This window comes from Schistocerca americana, chromosome 2, assembly GCF_021461395.2.
Source record: "Schistocerca americana isolate TAMUIC-IGC-003095 chromosome 2, iqSchAmer2.1, whole genome shotgun sequence".
NCBI classification, from domain to species: domain Eukaryota; kingdom Metazoa; phylum Arthropoda; class Insecta; order Orthoptera; family Acrididae; genus Schistocerca; species Schistocerca americana.
The window spans coordinates 104,079,280-104,105,071 of NC_060120.1; the positions used below are offsets into that span (position 1 = coordinate 104,079,280).

The 25,792-nt window shown below is 43.3% G+C and overlaps 1 protein-coding gene across 1 annotated transcript in view; it reads right to left on the reverse strand.

Annotated features, from left to right (window-relative positions):
• LOC124595947 (clavesin-1-like) overlaps positions 1 to 25,792 on the reverse strand; it is a 220,311-nt gene that overhangs the window by 151,861 nt on the left and 42,658 nt on the right. The window contains exon 2 of the mRNA XM_047134869.1: positions 10,729 to 10,879. Within this exon, the coding sequence (XP_046990825.1) occupies positions 10,729 to 10,867 (139 nt within the window). The 5' untranslated portion in view covers positions 10,868 to 10,879. The remainder of the gene's footprint in view (positions 1 to 10,728; positions 10,880 to 25,792) is intronic.

Here is a 25,792-nt window from a genome sequence, read left to right on the forward strand (position 1 = left end):
TTTTTTGGCGGAAAACCAGATCATCGCATATATTCATAGGCGTTTGCAGAATGTCTACGGAGACCAAGCAGTGAACAAAAGCATGGAGAATCGTTGGACGAAGTGTCTGTCATCTCAAGGTCGCGCAAAATTCTCCTACCGCCCGCGTGCCGACCGGCCGCACACAGTTGTGACTGCAGTGTTGGAACATGTGGACACGCACTCGACGTGATCGACGGATCACAATCGGACACCTCGCTGCTCAACTGAACGTCTCTGTTGGTAGTGCTGGTACTTCCACAAATTGGGGCACTCAAAGGTGTGTGCGCGCGCTGCGATTCGCCGCCAACAGGAGGCCATTAAGAACAACGAAGGACCATCTGTGCGGAATTGCTTGACTGGTACTTGGCTGATCGTGACAGTTTTTCTGAACATAGTTACAGGTGATGAGACATGGACTCTTCATTTCGAACCGGAAACAAAACGGCAGCCCATGGAATGGCGCCACACCACCTCTCCTCCTCAGTAATTCGAAGCCTAACCTTCAGCCGATAGAGTCATACTGACCGTCTTTGGCACTCTGAACAGGTTATTCTGTTTGATGTCATCCATCAAGGTGCAACGATCAACTCTGAAGTTTATGTGCTACGACCAGCGAATTGAAGAAACGACTTCAGCGTGTTCGACGCCACAAAAATTCAAACGAACTACTTGTTCATGACAACGCAAGACCTCATACAATATTGCGCACCTGATAGGAGATCACAAAATTACAATGCACTCTTCTTTCTCATCCACCATACAGCCTGGATCTTGCACCTTCCATCCGTTTGGCCCAATGAAGGATGCACTCTGCGGGAAGCAGCAAGACGTTGGCCCCGACGTCGTGCAGTATAGTGGTACCGTGCGGGCATACAGGCCCTCCCAGGAAGATGGCGTAAGGCCGTCGCACTGAACAGATATAATGTTGAAAAATAGGGTTTTGTAGCCAAAAGAGTGGAAATAATATGACGTACTGGAATCATGAATAAAATCAACCTGCTTTCCGGAAAAAGTATTGTAATACTTGTTGAACGCCTGTAGTATCCCGTATCCCAAAATAGCATCGAAGGGACAGTCGGTGAATCAGCAGAAACGGTGTTATGTATCCTCGTTCCGTAAGAGGGTGTGGAGAGGTTTTGGATTTAATGCCGGACATTGTCGCGTAGTCTGGTTATCCGCACCTTACCCTACCAGCTCTCCTAGGCGTATCACACAAGTAGTGGTGAAAATTTTTTTCACCACCCGAGTTAGAACTGGCTAAATAGGGATAGCATGACATTTCACTAGCACACTATAGGTCTGCGGAGGCAGATACAGGAATGAAAAAAGTTTTATCTGGTGACTTGCTACTAGTAAGTTTTCTTATCTACACTACCCTCCGTAATTTTGGAAACACCTAGTAATTAGAGACAATTGAAAAGAAATACAGTATAAAAAATGCATTTTGTTGTTTTCCAAATGTTTACTAAGCTCAAATAATACACAGAAAGGTGCAAAAATTAAATTTTCGATTCTTCAAAATAGCCACTCATTGCTTTCACCATTGCCTTGCACACTCTCGGCATGCGCTGCGTAAGTTTTGCCAAGGTTTCAGTTGGAATTAATCTCCATTCTTGCTGCAGAACCTCCCACAATTGTGAACCACTCATGATTTTCCGTTTTCGGATCCTCCTGTCAAATTCATCCCATAGCAGCTCGATTGGGTTACAATCAGGGGACTGCGGAGGCCATTCCGTGTTTTTCAATATTTCACGAAACTCTAGAGACTTCACATAGTTCTGACACAAGCGAGACGTATGTTTCGGGTCGATGTCTTGCTGCAAGAGAAACCCTTTCCCAATCAGACGCAAACCAGATGTCTTAGCATGTCGCTGGAGAATGGTATGATAATCCTTTTGGTACAGTTTTCCATCTATTTTCACCGAATCTCCGACTTTATTCCTTCCAAAGGATCCCCATACCATCACAGGACTCCCTCCACGCCTTACAGTTGGAATTATGCACTGAGGATTCAAGCGTTCATGGGGTAAACGGCGTACAAATTGGCGGCGTTTACTTCCAAATATTTCGAACTTGGATTCATCACTGAATAAGACTCCTTCCCAATCCCCCGCTGTCCGTTGTTGGTGTGTCTTAGCCCACTGGGGCCACTTCTTCTTGTTAACAGGGCGCAACAGTGGTTTCCTTCTTGTTACATAACCTCGGAGGTGGTTGTGTGCCAGGCGTCGTCTCACCGTTGACTCACTCACCGGTGTATTGCGTTTAGTTCAGCAGTCAATTCACGCACAGTTGCGTTTACTGGTCACTACCAATTACTTTTCCTGGCGTTCTGATATTTTCCTGGGTGCTCTTGAGCGAGGACGATCTCCGTAGGATTCTGTTTCTCGATGCCGGTGTATGGTTTTGACAACTCCGCTGATGGAAATCATTAGTTTCTTTGCTGTTTGTCGGACGCTATTGCCTTCTTGGTGCAAAGTGATTATCATTACCCGTTATTCATAAGGAATCTGGCACTTTTGGGCCGTTCTGAATTACTTTCGCGGCGTGTTATACCTTTACCTTTATGTAAACGCAGCTACAAGTGAACAGAAATGTAAACAACGTACCTCTACATAGCCATGCGGTCTACTCGCGCCACCTGGCGTGTCTAGTAGAACTTCTTGGACAGGTAACGTCGATTTACATAAAACTGAGCAATACTAGTATGTTCCAATATGTATATATATGTACAATAATTAACTTACAATACTGTACTTGTCATTATTAACCGTTATTTGAGCTTGCTATTCCGTATTCTAATCAATAACTCACATAGATCACTTCCATCTTGCTCCATTGTAATACGCAGCGTGGCGTTTCCAAACTTATGGAGGACAGTGTACGTAACCATGAAAGTTGGAGCACAGTATTGACAAGTTACGAATTTCGCGTAAGGAAAAGTTCCATTTCTACAAACCAACCCATTTCATTTTTTGACTTTATTCTTGTATTGTATCATGCACGCAAACGAATAGACGAAATTATTTTCTCCAGGAGTGGACGAAGCTCACCAATACATTAATCTAATATAAATTTGCTTCGTCCCTGACAGTCTTAGAAGAAAGAATTTCAATTCGAAATTTTGATCTTCAGCTAAATAAACACTGACATCGGTGCAAATCTACCTTCACGGACTCTGACTGGGTGGTAATACGATACACTGATTCATTTCCCTAAACATTCACATTCATCTGGTCCTCCATAATCTCATATTCGCAAATGTCCATATGCACTGGGTGAATATATTCTGAACTCTAAACAAAGAATCACCTAGTTCCCAGACAGTAGCTCTCTTTGCCTTCCTGGCTGTCTAGAGAAATTATGCGAAATTCTTTTTTCCTACAGTTCACCCTAGGATACGATGTACACGTAGAATAAAAAAGTCTTCCACATGGTAGAGCTACAGTATATCGTCATATCCTTAATTTCCTTCTCCATCCCAATCGAGTGTAACGCTGCACTGCCTTATTGCAGAGTTTCTTGGTGTTATGCGGTCCAGCGTGTCCTTCAGTAAGAAATCGCCTCTTATTATGTAGCTGACCTTGCTGGACCTTGTTGGCTACTCCTGTCCGAACTCTTACAGTTTACACAGCTGTTTCCCGTCGTGTTATCGAGCGAGGTGGCGCAGTGGTTAGACACTGGACTCGCATTCGGAAGGACGACGGTTCAATCCCGCGTCCGGCCATCCTGATTTAGGTTTTCCGTGATTTCCCTAAATCACTCCAGGCAAATGCCGGGATGGTTCCTCTGAAAGGGCACGGCCGACTTCCTTCCCCATCCTTCCCTATTCCGATGAGACCGATGACCACGCTGTCTGGTCTCCTTCCCCAAACCAACCAACCAACCCGTCGTGTTTCGTAACGGGTCAGTTTACCCTGCCTGCTTACGTATGCGAAACAATGGCGGCTGGACTGGAGTCAGTATGTACACCGAATTTTGCAGTTTAAGGTCATCGTTCGCATCGTTACCTCTTGTAACAAGGAAGAAAGGAACGAAACAAGGCCAGAGCTTGACGTCGAAGTGACTGGCAGAGCTGATCCTGAAGTGTCAGCCAGCTGTCTCCCATACCGATGGCACTGCCTGTCACCATTCTTGTTTATTGCTGCGGAATTTACAGCCTGTGGTAAGGAAGGGAAAGAAGGCTCTAGAGTGTCACTGAGTACCTGCCTTTCACTCGTTAGCAGAGTACGAGGTCAGACGGCACTACTGCTCAGCGAGTGTGGCAGGGAAAGAGGATTTTTTTGTTTTGAAATTTAGTGTAAAAAATGAAAGTTTTATTGTTTTTTTATATTGCGTTAGAGTATTTCTACATCCACGTCTAAACACTGCAGACTATTGTGGGCTGCATGGTTGAGGGTATTTCCTTTTGTGCAATGTGTTAGAGAATGTCTGCTTCAATGTGTGCAGTAGATAAATAATCTTGTCTTCACAGTCCCTGCGGTAGTGAAACATAGAAGGCTGTGTAGTACGTTCCTACATTCCTCACTTACTACTGGAGCTTCAAATTTTATAGCTAAGCTGTTGGGAGATAGCGATTGTCTGCAAGTTCTTTGTTTTTGCTTATCCGTGGCCCTCTGCGAGTCATACAAGCCTGTGACCATTCGTGTTGCCCTTCTTTGCGTGAATTAATATGCTCTTACTGCTCCTATTTGTAGTGTGTCCCACATACTTAAGCAATGGAACGCACGAGTAATTTGTAAACAGTCTACTTTGCAGATTGATTGCATTTTCTCTGTATCTGTGTGTGCTATATCTGCTGTCTGCTTTTCCTAAAGATGGCCACTTTCTGTGACCCCACAGAAATCGTTACACCCAGGTATTTCTATAAGTGGTGACTAATTCCAGGTGTGACACATCTTTATAATGTTAGAATACTACTTTCCTGCATCTCAAAAAGTGCACAATTTTACATTTGTAGTTTAAAGTTAAGTTGCCAGTCGTGGTATCGCTCTGATGTCTTATGAAGGTCCGACCGCATATGTGTGCAGATTTTTTCAAGTACTATTTGCTTACATACCGAGCCATAAAGGCCATAAAGATTTCGAATTTCTATTGTTTCCCTAAATCGCTCCAGGCGAATGGCAGGATGTTTCATTTGAAAAGGGCACGGAGGATTTCCTTTCCCATCTTTCCGTAATCCGAACTTGTGCTCCGTCTTATGACTGCGTTGTCAACGTAATGTTAAACTCTAATCTTACTCCCTGTATTACATATGAACAGCCTGATTTACCATGTCATTAATATGCCACATGAACAGCAAGTGTTACAATGCACTAGCCTGGGGCTCAACTGACAGTACTTCTACATCTGTCGATGACACCGTCCTACATACCACGACGCGTCTTCCCTAGCAAGAAAACATTCACAAATTTAGTTTGGTGTTCTATATAGCCGTACTTTCGTTAGTAAGTTTTGGTGTGGTACTGAGACGGTCGTTTTTCTGAAATCGAAATAATCACTTAAATGAAAATGATTTTCATTATACTACGTGTTTAAATTTGACTAACATGTTCAAAAATTTCTGCTAGAGCCATACAGATTCCTTACCACCATACTCATAGTCCCAAAAATTTGTGATTAGGAATTTTTAATAGCTATGAAAATATTTTTGAGGTTTAAAAAGAGGCCGGCCGGGGTGGCCGAACGGTTCTAGGCGCTTCAGTCTGGAACCGCGTGACCGCTACGGTCGCAGGTTCGAATCCTGCCTCGGGCATGGATGTGTGTGATGTTTTTAGGTTGGTTAGGTTTAAGTAGTTCTAAGTTCTAGGGGACTGATGACCTCAGACGTTTAGTCCTATAGTTCTCAGAGCCATGTGAACCATTTTTTTTTAAAAAACGAGAAGAGTATTGGGGTGGGGAGCATGCAGTAGGTAATTAGTAATTCTTGTAATAGTAAGGAGGTGAACTATTCATGCATCGGTTGTGTTTTGCATGCGTCCCGTGTTTTTCCTGTTAAATCTTACAAATATTTTCATAACTATTACAAAATCAAAAGCACACATATTCATGTCTATGTGCATTAGGTAAGGAATCTGTAGGGGGCTAGAGTTCATTTGTATTTAAATTAGGCTGCATTTTAGTCTTGTGTGGGTGATATTTTTCAATCAATTTCAGATATTTTGGTGAGATTACAACAGCGGTCCGTGGTAAAGTTCGGATTTATTTGACTTTCTGTTCACCTGACTGAACGAATATACTGCTTATTTAAATTTCCAGAGGCGGGTAGGGTCTGACAACACATTACTTCCTTCCACATACCTCTCGCGAAATGACGACGACGAGAAAATTCGAGAAATTAGGGCTGATTCAGACGATTACTATCATTCTTCTCACGCACCCTTCGGTGTTGGAACAGAAAAAGAGAGAAATGATTGGGCTACAGATAGTTCCCTCCACCACAAGCAGACAAGAAAGCGAGTTGATATTGCATTCTAATTCAGTTCTGAGCTATGTTCAAAATTTCACAGCCGGCCGAAGAGGCCGTGCGGTTAAAGGCGCTGCAGTCTGGAGCCGCAAGACCGCTGCGGTCGCAGGTTCGAATCCTGCCTCGGGCATGGATGTTTGTGATGTCCTTAGGTTAGTTAGGTTTAACTAGTTCTAAGTTCTAGGGGACTATTGACCTCAGCAGTTGAGTCCCATAGTGCTCAGAGCCATTTTGAACCATCAAAATTTCACGTGTTGAGCTAATCGTGAAGTTAGTTTAATATCAATTGCAAAGTTGGTTCGGAACGGACCCAATGACAAGAAGCGACGAATTAAAAACGTGGTAAAATGCCTTGACCAATAGCTGAATTTCACAAGATCGATATTTCTGGGAATCCATCCTAGTTGTCATGTGTTATTTGTCACAAATAATACAAAGAAAACACGATAAAAATGAATGACTGAATGTGGCGAATGGAGGTATAATGAGTTGCCATGACATCAAAGACTGAGGCGAAGTCCGCTATGTCAGTTGCTCCAAAAATTATCTTCCGGTGGAAGTCTTTTGATCAAAAATGAAAGTAATGTTGTGATAATGTGGTCTGAACTGCAAAAGTATCATTTCATTCGTAAGTGGATTTGTTCAAGTAATTTTATCTTTTATATGCATTAATTTTGGTTGTGCTGTTTACTTTTACTGTATTGGTTTTATTTCTGTCATTTGACTTTAGATTTGCTATAAATCCAACTCGAAAAACACTCTGAGTGAGCGCTCTGAGAACGAAAGGTTGGAAATCGACCAAACACAGCAAAGCATGTTCTCGCCATTTTCGGGAAGAGAACACAAACCAAATATCAGTATCGTCATCCCGGATCAAGGAAAATGCTGAATTACGAGGACAGTCTTTACGCATCCCATACTTCTCTTCTTTATATCCGAAACGTCTAACCAGAAAAGTTAGAAATGCATCCTATTGCTGGATCAAATATGCATGTAAGACCAGAAAAACATCAAAAAACGCAATGAACTGTGTTATTCACAAAAGCATTTTGACATTTACTAATTACCAGGTGTACTGGTATGAAATGGGCGTTTTTTTGTGAAAATGAAACACTAATTTTGAACTGAAAAGTAAAAACATTTTATTCAAAGTACTGACCAATGCTTTCTATACATTTTGACCACCTTTCTGGCAATTTCTGTACACCGCGCCAATAGAAATGTTCGTCTTTTGAAGCAAACCAATCAGACACCCAATTTTCGACTTCTTCGTAGGAATCGAAGTGTTCCTCAGCCAATGCGTGTCCCATTGATGAAAACAAATGGTAGTCGGAAGGGGCCAAGACTGATAAATACGGCGGGTGGTGTAGCATCTCGTAGCCAAGTGTTTAGATTGTATCCTCAACCAGTTTTGCTTTGTGTGCAGGTGCACTGTCGTGTAAAAAAAATTACTTTGCTATGTCTTCTGGCCCATTCTGGTCTTTTTTCGATCAAAGCATAGTTCAAATTGATCATTTGTTGTCTTTAGCGATTAGTATTCACAGTTTCACCAGGTTTTAGAAGCTCATTATACACCACACCTTTCTGATCCCACCAAACACAGAGCATTGTCTTCTTGCCGAATCAATCTGGTTTTGCAGTCGATGTTGATGGTTGTCCCGGATTAACCCATGATTTTTCCCGTTTAGGATTCTTAAAATAAATCCATTTTTCATCGCCAGTAACAATTCGATGCAAAATTGATTTTCTTTCATGTCTTTGAAGCAAAATTTTTACAAATGGTTTTTCGGTTTTCCATCTGTCTTTCATTCAATTTGTGTGGCACCCATTTTCCACACTTTTGGATCTTTCCCATAGCTTTCAAACGGTCAAAACTTGTTTGTTATGCAACATTTCGCATTGCTGCCATTTGATTCTGACTCAAAGTATCATCTTCATCCAATATTGCTTGCAATTCGGCGTCTTCAAACTTTTTTAATGGTCTTCCACGTTCCTCATTTCTTACATCAAAATAATTATTTCTGAACCGTTGAACCCATCTTTTGCATGTTGCTTCTGATAGAGCATGATCACCATATGCCTCGACAAGCATTCTATGCGCCTCTGCAGCACCTTTTTTTCTAAATGAAAACAAAAAATTAATGCTTACCGCAAATCATCACTTTCTGGTACAAAATTCGGCATGTTGTTTGTTCCATGACTTGATGTATACTAAGTATCTTTGACAGATGTCATACCGACCAAACAAAAAAAAAATTAGGCTCTACATCTACATCTACATCCATACTCCGCAAGCCAACTCACTTGACGGTGTGTGGCGGAGGGTACCTTGAGTACCTCTATCGGTTCTCCCTTCTATTCCAGTCTCGTATTGTTCATGGAAAGAACGATTGTCGGTATGCCTCTGTGTGGGCTCTAATCTCTCTGATTTTATCCTCATGGTCTCTTCGCGAGATATACGTAGGAGGGAGCAGTATACTGCTTGACTCCTCGGTGAAGGTATGTTCTCGAAACTTCAACAAAAGCCCGTACCGAGCTACTGAGCGTCTCTCCTGCAGAGTCTTCCACTGTAGTTTATCTATCATCTCCGTAACGCTCTCGCGATTATTAAATGATCCTCTAACGAAGCGCGCTGCTCTCCGTCGGATCTTCTCTCTATCCCTTCTGTCAACCCTAACTGGTACGGATCCCACACTGCTGAGCAGTAATCAAGCTGTGGGCGAACAAGCGTACTGTAACCTACTTCCTTTGTTTTCGGATTGCATTTCCTTAGGATTCTTCCAATGAATCTCAGTCTGGCATCTGCTTTACCGACGATCAACTTTATATGACCATTACATTTTAAATCACTCCTAATGTGTTCTCCCAGATAATTTATGGAATTAACTGCTTCCAGTTGCTCACCTGCTATATTGTAGCTAAATGATATGGGATCTTTCTTTCTGTGTATTCGCAGCACATTACACTTGTCTACAATGAGATTCAATTGCCATTCCCTGCACCATGCGTCAATTCGCATATATATATATATTGTGAATAGCAACGGTCCTACGACACTCCCCTGCGGCACACCTGAAATCACTCTTACTTTGGAAGACTTCTCTCCATTGAGAATGACATGCTGCGTTCTGTTACCTAGGAACTCTTCAATCTAATCACACAATCTGATAGTCCATATGCTCTTACTTTGTCCATTAAACGACTGCGGGGAACTGTATCAAACGCCTTGCGCATGTCAAGAAACACGGCATCTACCTGGGAACCCGTATCTATGGCCGTCTGAGTCTCATGGACGAATAGCACGAGCTGGGTTTCACACGATCGTCTTTTTCGAGACCCATGCTGATTCCTACAGAGTAGATTTCTAGTCTTCAGAAAAGTCATTATACTCGAACATAATACGTGTTCCAAAATTCTACAACTGATAGATGTTAGAGATATAGGTCTGTAGTTCTGCACATCTGTTCGACGTCCCTTCTTGAAAACGGGGATGACCTATGCCCTTTTCCAATCCTTTGGAACGCTACGCTCTTCTAGAGACCTACGGTACGCCACTGCAAGAAGGGGGGCAAGTTCCTTCGCGTACTCTGCGTAAAATCGAACTGGTATCCCATCAGGTCCAGCGGCCTTTCCTCTTTCGAGCGATTTTAATTGTTTCTCTATCCCTCTGTCGTCTATTTCGATATCTACCATTTTGTCATCTGTGCGACAATCTAGAGAAGGAACTACAGTGCAGTCTTCCTCTGTGAAACAGCTTTGGAAAAAGACATTTAGTATTTCGGCCTTTAGTCTGTCATCCTCTGTTTCAGTACCATTTTGGTCACAGAGTGTGTGGACATTTTGTTTTGATCCACCTACCGCTTTGACATAAGACCAAAATTTCGTAGGATTTTCTGCGAAGTCAGTAGATAGAACTTTACTTTCGAATTCATCGAACGCCTCTCGCATGGCCCTTCTCACATTCATTACGCTTCGCGTAATTTTTGTTTGTCTGCAAGGCATTGGCTATGTTTATGTTTGCTGTGAAGTTCCCTTTGCTTCCGCAGCAGTTTTCTAACGCGGTTGTTGTACCACGGTGGCTCTTCACAACAAATGTTCCCAATCAACACATTTGTATCTTAACGCTCATTTCATACCGGTACACCTTCAAAACCAAGTGCAACTTAAGCCCGTAGCGCCATCGCCTCACTGGTGTGGGGGTTCACGAATGTGAGACAGCAGGTACGTTGCCGGCGGGAACTCACCAAAGATGAGGTCTCTGAGCTCCTGGAGCGCGGCGGCCCTCGTGTCCGGGGACTCCCCGAGCTCCTCCCTGGCGAACTCCACGAGCTCCGCGGGCGGCTCGCCCAGGTCCAGCTCGCACGACACGTCGTCCGGCTGCATCGCGCCCCGATCCTGCGGGCACAGAGACGAGCTCACTGCAGGGCAGCACGTAGCGCTCACAACGCTACATAAACTCACCACACTTATCGCTTTCTTTCCTGTTTCTTCAATACGGGTAAATCCCCGATTCTTTAAATCAATGTCTGGATCTCGTCAGAATTTTAAATGTTTAAATTCGCTCACTATATATATGAAATACTGAAAATAAAATTTTTATGTACCTGGAAACCGTTAGATACGCAACCTGCAACTGGGTTTGGGTTCCGTGCCCAAGATAGGCGCTTACTAACACAGATGAAAAATGGGTTACATTGTACAGGGTTTCGAGAGCGATGGGTACTGCTTATTTGCTACAAAACGACATTACAGTACCAAGCAGAAGGAATTTTAACTTTTAGATGACAATGAAGCAGCAAAAAATTAAAACGAGTAAGGGATGGTGAGGCGTAGCGCCGTATACCGATGCTCCCTTGGACGCGGTTAAGTGGGAGATCTGTCTCAGAGCTGGATAGTGACAGATGGTGACGCGAGACTGGACGTGCACGTAGTTTATGTATCAGCCGATAGAGGACAATATTGGATAGGGGGACTGTGATTTTAGTTTCGATTGTGTCCATTAGAGTGCAATAAAGTAATAGAATGTTTTTCGTAAACTGTTCTAGTATTTTCATAAAGTGTTATTATGTCTTTTTGTGTAGGTAAAATGTTATAAACGTGTTTTAGCAGTATGAATGTTGCGTAAGTGTGGTTTAAGGTTAATATGAAGATAATTGTTTAACGAATTATGTAGTGGGATTTAGTGCGGGAGCCGGCCGGTGTAGCCGTGCGGTTCTAGGCGCTTCAGTCTGGAACCGCGTGACCGCTACGGTCGCAGGTTCGAATCTTGCCTGGGGCATGAATGTGTGTGATGACCTTAGGTTAGTTAGGTTTAAGTAGTTCTAAGTTCTAGGGGACTGATGACCACAGATGTTAAGTCCCATAGTGCTGAAAGCCATTTGAACCATTTTTTTTTTTTTTTTTTTTTTAGTGTGGGAACATTTCGAAGTAGTATGGATGTGGACAAATTTATTTTTGTAGAATAGATTTGTAAAGTAAGTTTATGGTAAAGGGAAAGTTAATTCAGGTAGAAATAACAACAGTAAATAACTTTATGCATAAACAAAACTTCAGCATATTAGATAATTACGTCGGTAAAAACTGCAGTCGTTAGGTTTACTATTTTGCGACTGGTTATTGATTAAAAGCGCGGACTGACGCGGGAGAATGTTGTTTTGCTATTGGCTGTTGAGTGAACTGACCAATGGTAAAGCAATATTCTTCGCGCGCCTTTCTCTGTTGGTAGAGAAGACAGAGTATTCTGGGGAAGAGTCGGAGCCTAGCCATGAAACAGTGCGGACGTGTGTCGTAGTAGTTCCGATGGAAATGATAAGTTGCCGGATCTACCAGTGTTTCATACGTCAAAAGTGTGGTAAAGTGACGACCTAATTATTCCGATGGGTGTGTAGAAATTTCGGAATTTTTAAGTAAATTTTGTGACGAGAAAAGACAAATTCAGCGTGGCGTATTGAGCAGGTAGGTGACTAAAAACTGTGACTGCATTAGGTACCGACAGACTTAATATTTGGCGAGCATTCTCAATCAAAAACAATCCGTAATTTTGTAGCTATTACGTTTTCGGGAAATGCAACATCATAAACTTGCTAACGTGAGTGAAAGGGATTGTGAGTGACTGTGTTAAGACTAGCATGGGCTTGGCAGTGATACTTGTTCACCTAAGTTTCAGAATATATTAATTAAGGACAAAATTTCCAACCTTTCATTTCGTGTGAAAACTTTCTTCCGAAACGTAGATTAGTGACTTTAATTGCAGCCTGGTTCACGCCGAAGTACAGTAGGTTTCGCTCGGCTTCCCTACTGATGATCTGCTGAGACAATGTTCACAGGTAGGTGCAGGTACGTCGTAAACGGACGGAAAGAACCGCGCCGCCGCAATGGGATTCATTGCTCTGTACATGAAGCATTTTGTGCTAAATTTGCAGACATGGAGCATTGTAAGAGATTTGTGGTACGAAATGTAAATGTTTTGAAGTCCGACCCGTTATTATAGTTCCAGTTGCACCATGTTTCAGTGGAAACAAAGAGTGTACAGAGTTCATATATTACTGAGAAGTACCTTGCTTAAGTCAAGGAGCATGCCTGGAACGATTTTTCGATTTAAATCTCGCTGTTATTGAATTTATGAGAGAAAAAGGAGCGCAGGAACGAAAATTAGAACATTCGGAATGGATTGCAAACTTCGTATTTTAAGTGGACTTGACTGTACACTGCCCAAAGTAACACATTGCAGATTAACTTCTGATTTGATGGGGATGCATTCAAAAAGAAAATCGCGTTGTGGATGGGACGCCTTCTGACACACAATCCAATTCCCCAAGCTCACTGGCGTTAAATGAAGCGCGAGGTCTGAAGAATTCATTGTGTACTTGCAAGAATGTCAGTGATAGTTTTATAAAGGTTTTGAACACACTGTCAATCTTGGAGTCTGTTTTCGAACTGCTTTTGAGACCATTTGCCGTTTCAGTTCAAAGCACCCCTGTACATGTGCAGATTTAACTAACTAACCTGCAAGGTAATTCCAGTTTTAATTACAAATCTTTTTACGTTAAAACTGACCAGGAGGTCTACATTGCTTTTCTCAGGTACATTTTCCAAGTCTTCATAATGAGGTTGCAAAAGTGCTACAATATTTTGATCGACATATTTGTGTGGAGGAGTCGGAGCAGATCAAGGAGAAGGTACCTGGATTCGGTTAAGAATGATTTTGAAGTAATACGTTTAACATCAGAAGAGGCACCAATGTTAGCACTGAATAGGGGATCATGGAGGAATTTTATAAGGGGGCTATGCTCCAGACTGAACGCTGAAAGGCATAATCAGTCTTAAATGATGATGATGATGATGGTATTTGTGTGACTGACCTTCCTTCGTTTATGAAACTGAGTTATGATTACATGGCAAATTGAGTGCGAAACTCTCTGAAATTGTCTTCGTCTGTCGTATGTCGATAGTTTGTACCAGATAATTATGTCTTCAGTGCCCCGAAAATAATTAATACAGAAAACTGGTTTTGTTTGTGACATGTGTCACTGAGAAATGTGGAATAAGTCGTATGCAATAGGACTTTATTGACATTTAAATTCGGCGCGTTCGCTGTTTTCCCCTCTTCTCCCTCCTCGTTCTCAGACAGCGCAACGTGGCACTGGGGGAAACGTGAACCGAGGCTCCGAGGCTGAGCGCTTTGGCATTTGCGCTCGGGCATGGCCCGCGAGCTTGGCCACCCCTGCTCTACATGAACAGGGTATCCGTGGAGGAGCGTAGCTTTAAGCAGTTTTTGAGCTTGAAAGGGAATGTCTATCTCTAGAAAGAAAGTCTCATTGCGCAAACGAGTGCAGGACTTCGGCGGACATGCAGTTGTATGCACACCTTCCTGAATGATGAACAGGTTCACTGTGGAAAAGTTCTGACCTCCTCCTATGTGTGATTCCACGAGATAGCGAGTTGCATCTGGAAGATTCGTGTTATCTTTGGCCTTATTCCATTCCCGTTTGTGAGACAGAGGTTGCATTGATGGAGAGATGCATTGATGATCCCCCACGATTGCCAGCGCCTCCGATGACATGCTCCTTCCTTCCGGAGGCCCTCACAGAGGAGCACACCTGCCTTAGGTGATTGTTCACACCTGAGGTCACATCCCCCCCGAACTCCAGACACAGGAATCAATCGGAAATTGGGACGGTAACATTTCAGGCAACCATCCCTCCCTGGGCCTGGCTTTTACCAGGGGTATGCGCGAGTCGTGTGTGTGTGTGTGTGTTGGGGCTTACGGGCGCTCAACGTCGAGGTCATCAGCGCCCTGACGCAGTCCTACCTTTCGATCCGGGCGCTGGGAGTTACGCCTTACCCAGTCGCCCTTTGTGCCTCAAACGTACGTGCCGGCCTTTAGACACACACATGTGGATTTCATTTTTGTCTTTCGTCATCCCTAAGTCTTCCAATACCTTCACAAGTTTCGATTTCCCTAGTGTTCACAAGACATGATACCCGAGGGAGGGGAGAAAGAATAGGAGGACAGACGCGCATCGCGGAAAAGGAAGGAGTACTGCAAGGTAGGGCCACGCACGTACTCTCAAAAGAGTTGTTGGTCCACAGGGGGGAGGGGGGGCACTGTGTCAGTGTTGTCAGTACCGAGTACTTTGTTATTGCTCAGCAATAAGTGAGGTGAGGCTGAGCACATTCAGTGAATCATTGGAAATGAAGCGTCTATATCTAAATTTTCATATTTATAATTTTTAAATGCGAAACTTGTTACACTTTTGTATTACTTCTTCTGTCAGACGTTACAAACTATATGAAACTTTGACAATTAGTTGTCCTTCAAATAAAATGATTTTTGACATTAATCTGTCATGTTTTTTCCAGTTATGTATCTTACAGTTTGACATTTCGCTCTTCCAGTGTTTCTCATTTCCAGTCTGCAATTAAGCCAAAGGCTTGTAGGAAAATGAAAGGGGTGGGGGCAGGAGGAGGAGTGATAGATGGGTGGTGTGTAAAAGCGAGTGTTATGTTTTGATAACTTTACGCAAATTTGATACAAATCTACATCCAGTACCAACACATTGTCCTTGAAATAACGAAATTAAAATTTTGGTTTAAAACGTATTGGGATACATGTACACCAACAGAACAGAAGCTGGAAGGGTAGAAATTCTGGAAGGATGATTAGTGACTTAACAAAGCCCAAGAGCTGGGAAGTTCTGTGAATGATTCAAAAGAAGAGTGTGGTGGGCACAGCTCAGCTGCAGTCAGTCACTGGCAAAAGCTCGCTCGTAGAGCGTTAATAGGGAGGCGTGCGAGTGAGTCTTGGATTTGGGAGGCGTTCCTTAACGCTGATCACTGCAGATTGCACCCTCCTTTATTATAACTTATTATGCGTTTTAACGCCGTATTTTATGTCCTATACGTACAAAAACTAATGGAAAGATGATTTTCAACACTAAATATTAACGACAATGTACTAAAAAATTAGGTGGTGATGTCCAGAGGACAGTTTTACCATCGTTCTCCTTTAATTCCGCGATTGCAGCGTGGAAGGACAAAGAACATAGACTGCAACGAGGACTCCGTTGGCGAACGAGAACCGAAAACCACTTTTCCGAGCACAAGAACTTTCTGCTAGTTGTCACATCACTGATTAGCTGTTATACATACACATTATGATCCTTAAGAAGTGTCACCTTTTGTCCTCTACAGCCAAAATTAAGTAGATGTTAGAGGATCCTAAATGGAATATTTTGTGATAGTGAAGCAGCGGTCGTAAATGCTCATTCCTCGCGGTACGGAGTCGCATTAGGAATGAGAAATGCTGCAGAGTTTTCAAACACCTTTTTTACAGTAGCAGATCGTAGCACATCACTATCTAGGCGAATAGTAACCCTCTTCTAATAATACACAATGGAGTCAAGGTACTGTTCCCCGAAAGAGCTACGCTACATCCACGTCTAGTTCTCACGGATCCCGTTGGGTAAATCTGCGCCACCATTACACTATCACCCATGTATCTCTCGCACGTATCAAAAGATGAGAGATTTAAGCATGTAGATAGGCATGTAGACAGCCACATTCAGTACAAGAAAAGAAGGAAGAGACTAACGTACCGTAGACGACGAAATCTCTGGAGATGGACACTCGTTTCCTGGACTGAACCGCAAAGAAAATCGATGACGTTAACACGATGAACCTTCCGCTGTGCGCTGTAGAGTGGCTTGCGATTTTCTGTCCTACGCCACTCACGTTCTGAGAGAGTGTCTACAAGTCTCTGTACGTGCTCAAATCGCTCTTATGTCGTGACACCTACGTGTGATATTCGATGGTGGCAAGGTGCACAGTCCTCACGGGATAAAGTTCTCTAAATTTACCCAAGTGGGTTTCGCGAGAACTTGATAGTTCACCCAAGGAATATTTTTGCTACACTTTGACATGGGTTACACCGACCTATTAAGGTCCTAGCAACACGTGTCTGGACATACTCAATGCTTATCGTCAAGCCTACATGATGAGGATAGATAGCACTCGTGTCTTGTGATTTCCTTTACATATTCAGTGTATCTTCGCAGAACCCTTCCACCAAAGCTAAGTCTTCTAATGGACTTCCCTTATACTGATTGTGAGTGAGTGTGCCATCTCATTTGTTCTTAGTATTACCGCTAATTAATTAATTAACATGCTCAAATTCTCATCCTTATAGCCGACCGGAGTGGCCGTGCGGTTCTAGGCGCTACAATCTGGAACCGAGCGACCGCTACGGTCGCAGGTTCGAATCCTGCCTCAGCATGGATGTGTGTGATGTCCTTAGGATAGTTAGGTTTAATTATTTCTAAGTTGTAGGCGACTGATGACCTCAGAAGTTAAGTCGCATAGTGCTCAGAGCCATCATCCTTATACTTTTAATCTGATACTATCCGATCTGAATATTATTTGTGTGCTACCTTGTATTACATTCCTCAAAAAAAGCACTAATATTTACTGTAGCTTAATGAAAAGTCTAGCTAATGCCACAGAGGCTGCAGAACTCATAGCGGACCTAGGATGGCAAGTACTTAATGTTCTACATGTGTCATCTCATTACAAAAAATATACATAAAATTCGAAAATAGCGATTGTGGACACCTTTGTATTACTCTTAGTCCTGAGCAAGGTGTCATTTGAATCCCTCTCGAGCTTTTCGTACTAAAATATGAGAGTCTATGGTGGCCCAACTTCAAGCAACATTTGGTTATGTTTGGCCACTGTACACAAATAAAACACCTTCACAGTGAGAACGACAACGTAAGGAAACAACAGATTTTGTTATTTGTGCGTCGCTTAACCATGGATAAGTTGTTGGGTAATTACGGGATCTTTAAATCGAAGTCAAGTCTCTGTATGACATTTTTTATTCAAATGGGGGACCGACGTCGCCCGCAGTTGTGCACTGAAATAATTCAACGGTGAAATTTGAAAATTTTTGCCGGGCCAGGACTCGAACCCCGATTTCGCGCTTTACGTGAGTGGTCTCCTTAGCGCCTCTGTCTTCCGGACACGCTTCCCGTCCGACCCTAACTCTCGGCCGGTCGGAGTGGCCGTGCGGTTCTAGACACTTCAGTCCGGAACCGCGCGAATGCTACGGTCGCAGGTTCGAATCCTGCCTCGGGCATGGATGTGTGTGATGTCCTTGGGTTAGTTAGGTTTAAGTAGTTCTAAGTTCTAGGCGACTGATGACCTCAGAAGTTAAGTCGCATAGTGCTCAGAGCCATTTGAACCCAACTCTCGGCTTGCCACTCGCTGGTAGTCTCCACTGTCCCGTCGTACCTGTCCGACAGGACATAGTAGATTTTTTATTTGCTATTTATGATGCTCGAAATAAACGAAACTGACAGAGCAAAGGTCTCAATTAAAATTTCGTAAAATAGGATACATTGTGTGCGTGTGGGAGGGAATACAAAATTATATGGAAGACTTTGGAGAGAACGCAGCAATATTTCCTGGTTTGGCCAGCTAGTGAGCGAGAAATCCGAAAATAGTTGCTTCCGAGCAAACATATTCCGTACTCTCAATAAAATAAGAACGAAGCAGTGCCAGAAAAATGGAAAAACATCACAAAGCAATATATAGCCGTCATGTTACGAAACTCACACCCTATGTTCATGCGAACACGTCAGTGGTTTACTAGGCATGTTCCTACTGGGGGTGGTACGCGTCTGGTGGACGCTTGCGTTCCAGCAACCCCTGTGTTCGCTCACCGATCAAGTAACGGGCGGACCCACGGCCTAATGTGAACTACGAATCATAATGCAAGTTGGTATTGTTCACAGAAATGTCAGACGTGAAAAAAGGGACGACGATGGATTGTATCTGTGTATGTGAAAAATGCTGTGTTACCCCGCGGTTCTGAATTCACGTTAGACCATATACACTACTGGCCATTAAAACTGCTACACCACGAAGATGACGTGCGACAGACGCGAAATTTAACCGACAGGAAGAAGATGCTGTGATTTTCAAATGATTAGCTTTTCGGAGCATTCACACAAGGTTGGCGCCGGTGGCGACACCTACAACGTGCTGACATGAGGAAAGTTTCCAACCGATTTCTCACACACAAACAGCAGTTGGGCGGAGTTGCCTGGTGAAACGATGTTGTGATGCCTCGCGTAAGGAGGAGAAATGCGTACCATCACGTTTACGACTTTGATAAAGGTCGGATTGTAGCCTATCGCGACTGCGGTTTATCGTATCGCGACATTGCTGCTCGCGTTGGTCGAGATCCAATGAGTGTTAGCAGAATATGTAATGGGTGGTTTCAGGAGGGTAATACGGAAAGCCGTGCTAGATCCCAACGGCCTCATATCACTAGCAGTCGAGATGACAGGCATCTTATCCGCATGGCTGTAACGGATCGTGCAGCCACGTCTCGATCCCTGAGTCAACAGATGGGGACGTTTGCAAGACAACAACCATCTGCACCTAACAGTTCGACGACGTTTGCAGCAGCATCGACTATCAGCTCGGAGACCGTGGCTGCGGCTACCCTTGAAGCTGCATCACAGGCAGGAGCGCCTGCGATGGTGTACTCAACGACAAACCTGGGTGCACGAATGACAAAACCTCATTTTTTCGGATGAATCCAGGTTCTGTTTACAGTATCGTGATGGTCGCATCCGTGTTTGGCGACATCGCGGTGAACGCACATTGGAAGCGTGTATTCGTCATCGCCATACTGGCGTATCACCCGGCGTGATGGTATGGGGTGCCATTGGTTACAGGTCTCGGTCACCTCTTGTTCACATTGACGGCACTTTGAACAGTGGACGTTACATTTCAAATGTGTTACGATCCGTGGCTCTACCGTTCATTCGATCCCTGCGAAACTCTACATTTCAGCAGGATAATACACGACCGCATGTTGCAGGTCCTGTACGGGCCTTTCTGGATACAGAAAATGTTCGACTGCTGCCCTGGCCAGCACATTCTCCAGATCTCTCACCTACTGATAACGTCTGGTCAATGGTGGCCGAGCAACTGGCTCGTCATAATATGCCAGTCACTTTTCTTGATGAACCGTGGTATCGTGTTGAAGCTGCATGGGCAGCTGTACCTGTACACGCCATCGAAGCTCTGTTTGATTCAATGCCCAGGCGTTTCAAGGCCGTTATTACGGCCAGAGGTGATTGTTCTGGGTACTGATTTCTCAGTATCTATGTACCCAAATTGCGTGAAAATGTAATCACATGTCAGTTCTAGTATAATATATTTGTCCAATGAATACCCGTTTATCATCTGCATTTCTTCTTGGTGTAGCAATTTTAATGGCCAGTAGTGTATCATCCAGTGACTGGTTCCGTCAAAAGAAAGATTGCGGGAAGGCAAGAGTTTCTAAAGGGAACGGGTAAAATGTACAGTGAGCTGAGGGTAATTGTTACTAATTATTAATTTACAGACACACAAAGCTCTATTTTAATATTCTGTTGGGAGTGATGTACGATTAGTTCGTGTACATGTTGCGTGCGGCATGAAACGGTATTCCAGGCGTGGGGCAGGACGTTTCGCCAGCACCGGCGCTGCCTCCGGCAGCTGCGGAGGAGTCAAGGCGAACCGCAGCTGCAGGCAGGCTATCGCGTCCACTGGTCGTTCCCGCCTCTCATTAAGGCGGACCGCCTGGCCGCCAACTTCTTTCGACTTAACTTAGCACACGTCTGAACGAGGAGCTGATATACTGTAATGGCAATCACGTCAGCAAGACGTAATATCGAGATAGCGAGGACGTAACTACTGTTACGGTCACTGTGTAGCAAAAGGAGTCTGAACGATTGCGATCGCGTTTCGCAGACGCATTAGCAATTAGCGAATTTCTCGTTGTATTAAGGAGGAGCGGAAATGAAGTAAAGGGGTGCTGAGAGGTGGTGGTGGTGAAAGAATCCCTCTCAGCATCTCATATAGGGAAATTCGTTTGGTGTAAATGCCAAATGCTGTGAATATTTTTCATGAAAAAGGAGATAATGAGAGGAAATGAAATCCCGCATACCCTCACGTTCAAAATGTAGCTTGTCTGACCAGAGGCGAACTAGTGAGCTAACGGAGCAATCTGCATCTGGAAGGATGAATGTGGGAATCATATGCCACGAGTGACAGGATAAGCCACTCATCGAGGTGTGGTACGCCATAAATGCTACTTTTTTTTAAAAAAATCTTTGTTACAAACCATAATAATTATACAATATCAACCCACTTCCTTATCTGATTAGTGGGTCATAATAATTATACAACTGGTACTTATATTGCAGCTAGTTACAATTTTCAGGTGAGCTACAGTTAGTATTACATACAACGGGCATTTAATGTCTAGTACCTAGGACTTATATCTATTTCTTATAACTAGTTCCTATCTCCTGCAGCGTCACATGTATGCCAGTGAGATATAAACCTACTTTGATAGCCTTGCTCACCGAGCTAAAGCCGAAGAGCGTGCCCCTGGCACTGGGCAGGCCGCGATGTTGATTCGCTGCAGTTCCCTAGCACAATTTTCGTTAACTAAGTCCTACAAACTAACTTATCCTACGTCATATCCGGTCCATGTCCTTATCGGTAGCATTGACCCCCACTCCCCCTAATCCTGCTATTTACAAAGTAGAGGAGTTTTGCTATTTGGAAATCAACATAACTGTATATGGCAGAAGTACAAACTATATAGCCTACAATTCAGACTGGCGACAGCAATAAACGCATTTCTGAAAGAGAGAAATCTGCTGACACCTTATATAAATTTACGAATTAGTGAGACTGGTGGAAGTATTTATCTGGACTGTAGCCTTATATGGAAGTCCAATGTGGACGATAAACAGTACCGACAAGCAGATAGTAGAAGCTTTTGATATTTTGCTTTGTTGCAGCGTGCACTATTCGAAAGAACCGAAGAAAGGTGGGCTACGGAGGATGATGTGGGCAAGAACCGATCGTCGCATTGTTGAAGGTACTATACCAGAATTCGCCTGAAGTCATCCGCGTAAAATTCGACGAACCAGTGTCAGATCAGTGCGACGGACATCAAAGCTCCACAACAATGGGAAAAATTCACTGATGGGCATAAGAGGGCTTAACAAGCTAAAGTTACCTAAAACGGGACTGCTGTTTCATGACAGTGACAACATATGCCTCGAAAGAACAAACAGTAAAATATCAGACTTCCTGTAAACCGGACAACTGCAATGTAAGAACCTCAGTGGTGGACTGACTGAAACACTGTGTACTTAGTAACGTAAACATGCAGTTTTGCCGCCTTTTCCATACAGCAGAATACATCTGCAGATGGAAATTGGCAGAAAAGCGTACTTCTGCCTTATTTAAACCAGAAGTATGGCCAAGTTTCTTTACTAGTTTAATCAGACGTATCGTCATTTTCAATGGATAACCACAGCTTCACTTAACTCTACATTAGCCAGATTTGACTATTTTAGGGCATTTTTCGCCTACATTGAAAAATTAATGGCTATTGTCCTCTCCCAAAACATTTTTTTATGGATATGATACATTCCCAGGAACCAAAGTTGACCCAGGGTCATATAACGTGGGTACAAGCCGTTATTCACCTAGTTGGATGTGGGAAAACACCTAAAAATCACATCCCGACTGGCCGGTACATCGGCCCTTGTCATTAATCTGCCGTACGGTTTGGATCTGGGGCCGGCGCACCTCCCTGAATCTCGAATGTGGCGATCAGCAACGGTATTTGGTCGTGGATTTTGTATTTTTGTATTTTCCTGAGCCCTGTAGTTCTTACGCAGAAAAAGTCTATCACACATTGTTGTTGACTGCGAGACAACAGAAGACTGCTCAGATGACTAATCGTTTCTTTCTTCGCACTCGTGTTTGAGTGACAGAGATGACAATACTTACTGTCAGCACACTGCCTTCTTCTCTCCATCAGCAGCCAGGTAGCCGTTAAACTAACTGATCACCTTCAACACTGTCACAGAGCAAAACTCCATAAAACGCTTTGAGATGTTTAAGCAACTACAGTTGTGTACCAGTATGGTGAGTAGAGACCGTGCGCCAGCAGCTCCCTCTTTCTCGCAGGCCAGGGACGGAAGATTCCGTTGGGATACAAACCAGCTGCCGCCAGGAACGAGTCGACACTGTCGAGCTACGGAGGCAAGCCAGTTCTTACATAAAGCAGCTGACAGTGTGCCGGTCAGACGTAGCACTTAAAGGATGCTGATCTAGTTTGTCGCTGACTTTCCACAATGGCCCACATGCGTGGTAGGACGGTCGCAGATGCATCGCACAAAAAAGATGCACGATAGAAAGAAAATGTCTGCGTTTACGAGCTTCACGATCAATGACTGAATGCGTCCTCTCTTTATGGCATTAGTGCAGCTGTGAAAGATACTGAAAGAGCTTGTACTGGTCGAGACTGCTACCTACCTCGTGATGTTTTAGTTTTTAAGACTCTTACTTCGTATGATACTAAAAGACCATCTTCTTAAAATGGTCGTTGTATTACGATTTGTGACACTCGATCACATTTGCGCTTGTTTAAACCAAACATGGGTGCACGTTTCTTAGAGCGAGGTTAACGTTTGGTACAATAATCACATTTTTCTGTGAAATTTATCAGTACATTCACAAGGGAAGAAATGTCGTGCAGCAACATGTCTCCCTCATCTGTCATCTTCGCACATTTCAGAGGCCCCCACTTCGAATGTTTCACTGATACAAGGCTTGGAACTTTAATAGTGGCAACTATTTATTTACAGCTCGTACAGAATAGATACTTGTTTCCAAGTTTTACTGACCTTCAAAGTAGTCACCGGCATTGTGTATAACTCGTTGTCAGCGATGTGGAAGTCGTAGGATACTCTTAGCAGTGCCAGTTGTGTTGACAGTTCGAGAGACGCGGTCTATTGCCCGACGAATTTTTAGCTCTTCTGAAGCGAATGCCGTGAAGCGTTTCCTTCAGTTTATAAATCGAGTTGAACTCGCAAGGGTTTAAGTCAGGGGAGTGCAGTAGGTGGTATAGCAATTAGCAGCCCCATCAGTCAAACAAATCAGTAAAACCTTGCACTGGACGTGCTTGAGCATTGTCCTGAAAAGTGATGGTCAGGTCCTACAGAAAGTGTCATCACTTTTGTCCCTAAGCTGGTCGTAGGTTGTGTTCCAAAAATGAAAGGCATAGAGACAAAAGTGATGACACTTTGTGCAGGACCAGTCCATCATTTTGCAGGACAATACTCAAGCTCCTACAGTGCAAGCTGTTACTGATTTGTTTGACTGATGGGGCTGCCAACTGCTAAACCACCTTCTGCACTCCTCCTGACTTAAGCCCTCGTGAGTTCAACTCGATTTCTAAACTGAAGGAAACACTTCACGGCATTCGCTTCAGAACTGTTACAAATTGGTCGGCAATACACCGCGTCGCTCGAACTGTCAACACAACTGGCACTGCTAAGAGTATCCTATGACTTCCACGTCGCTGGCAACGGGTTATACACAATGCTGGTGACTACTTTGAAGGTCAGTAAAACTTTGAAACACGTATCTATTTTGTACGAGCTGTAAATAAATAGTTGCCACTATTAAAGTTCCAACCTTCGTATTAGTATTTTAGGAATACGCCACGATTTTAGTTTACATGTGATAAGAATATACCAAAATTGCAGCATGACTCCATCACTGAAACTTGTAAAGCAAACGTTATTCTGTAGAGGTATGGAATGACAATTAAGCTAGCATAGATTTGCACGGAGTTGCAGTACCTGAAGCATTGCGCATAACCGCAGTAAGAAGACACGAGGACATGAAAGAGACATAAAGATTATGAACATCTTCAACGTCCGTTCTGGGATTAGAGTATACGAACCTCTGGTTACTGGCAACTCACAGTAGTTATAACGGCCAATCAGAGTGTTCAGTGAAGGTCAGTGACGTCTAGGACAGACCTGTGATTTCTACAATTCTCTGTGAACTGCAGATGAAACTGAATTCAAAAGGCACTCACAAAAAAATGAAGCTATAAAATTGAAAAAGTCGTTGCAAGAAATGCTGTTCAGGTTGCTGTAATTATAAAGCTGCGAACAAGCTGCTATGTAATGGGAATGCAAGCACGACCAATTTTAATCTCTTGTATAATCCAGTATGAAATAAAACGTGATAGTGATGAAAACAAAATAATGAGAAGTTCAAGAATTGAAGACAAGGAAACTGGATGTAGGTATGGTTCTTGAGCTGAAAGACTGAATTTTGCTTTTTAGTGCAGAGTATAATTTACTATGGGCACACTGGAAAAACATCTCTAACCAGAAGCAGACAAAACATAACAGTTGAAAGGCTAATAACACACTTTAGAATATCCCCTCCAATAACTGTCTTATTTATGGCTGTGTGGGAGGTATTGCCACAGTGGAGAAGTATAGAATATGAAAATACGGATAGTGGTTTCGCCATCGGGTATCACAAACACCCAGAAAGAGACGACATAATCAGACACCAATGTGTTCGTAGCAACGTAAAGTTCGTTCGCACTTGTGTGTAGAAAATTAGATGAGAGACAAGTCAAGATACATAAAAGTGTTTTAAACACCGTCAATACTGAGTTTGCCCATTAACATTTACAAGAAAGATGAGTGGTCACAGAAAGACTGATGGTGCCAATACCGAAGAAAACAAATCCGACAACGTGCAGCATGCAGGGCAATTAGCGTTTGACAGGGCTCCTTGGACTAAACTTTTAGATGTTCTGAAGATCTGAGTTAACTGGAAAGAAAAGAAGACTAATAAGCAACCTGAATGAGATTTGCTCTCTGCAGCGGAGTGTGCGCTCATATAAAACTTCCT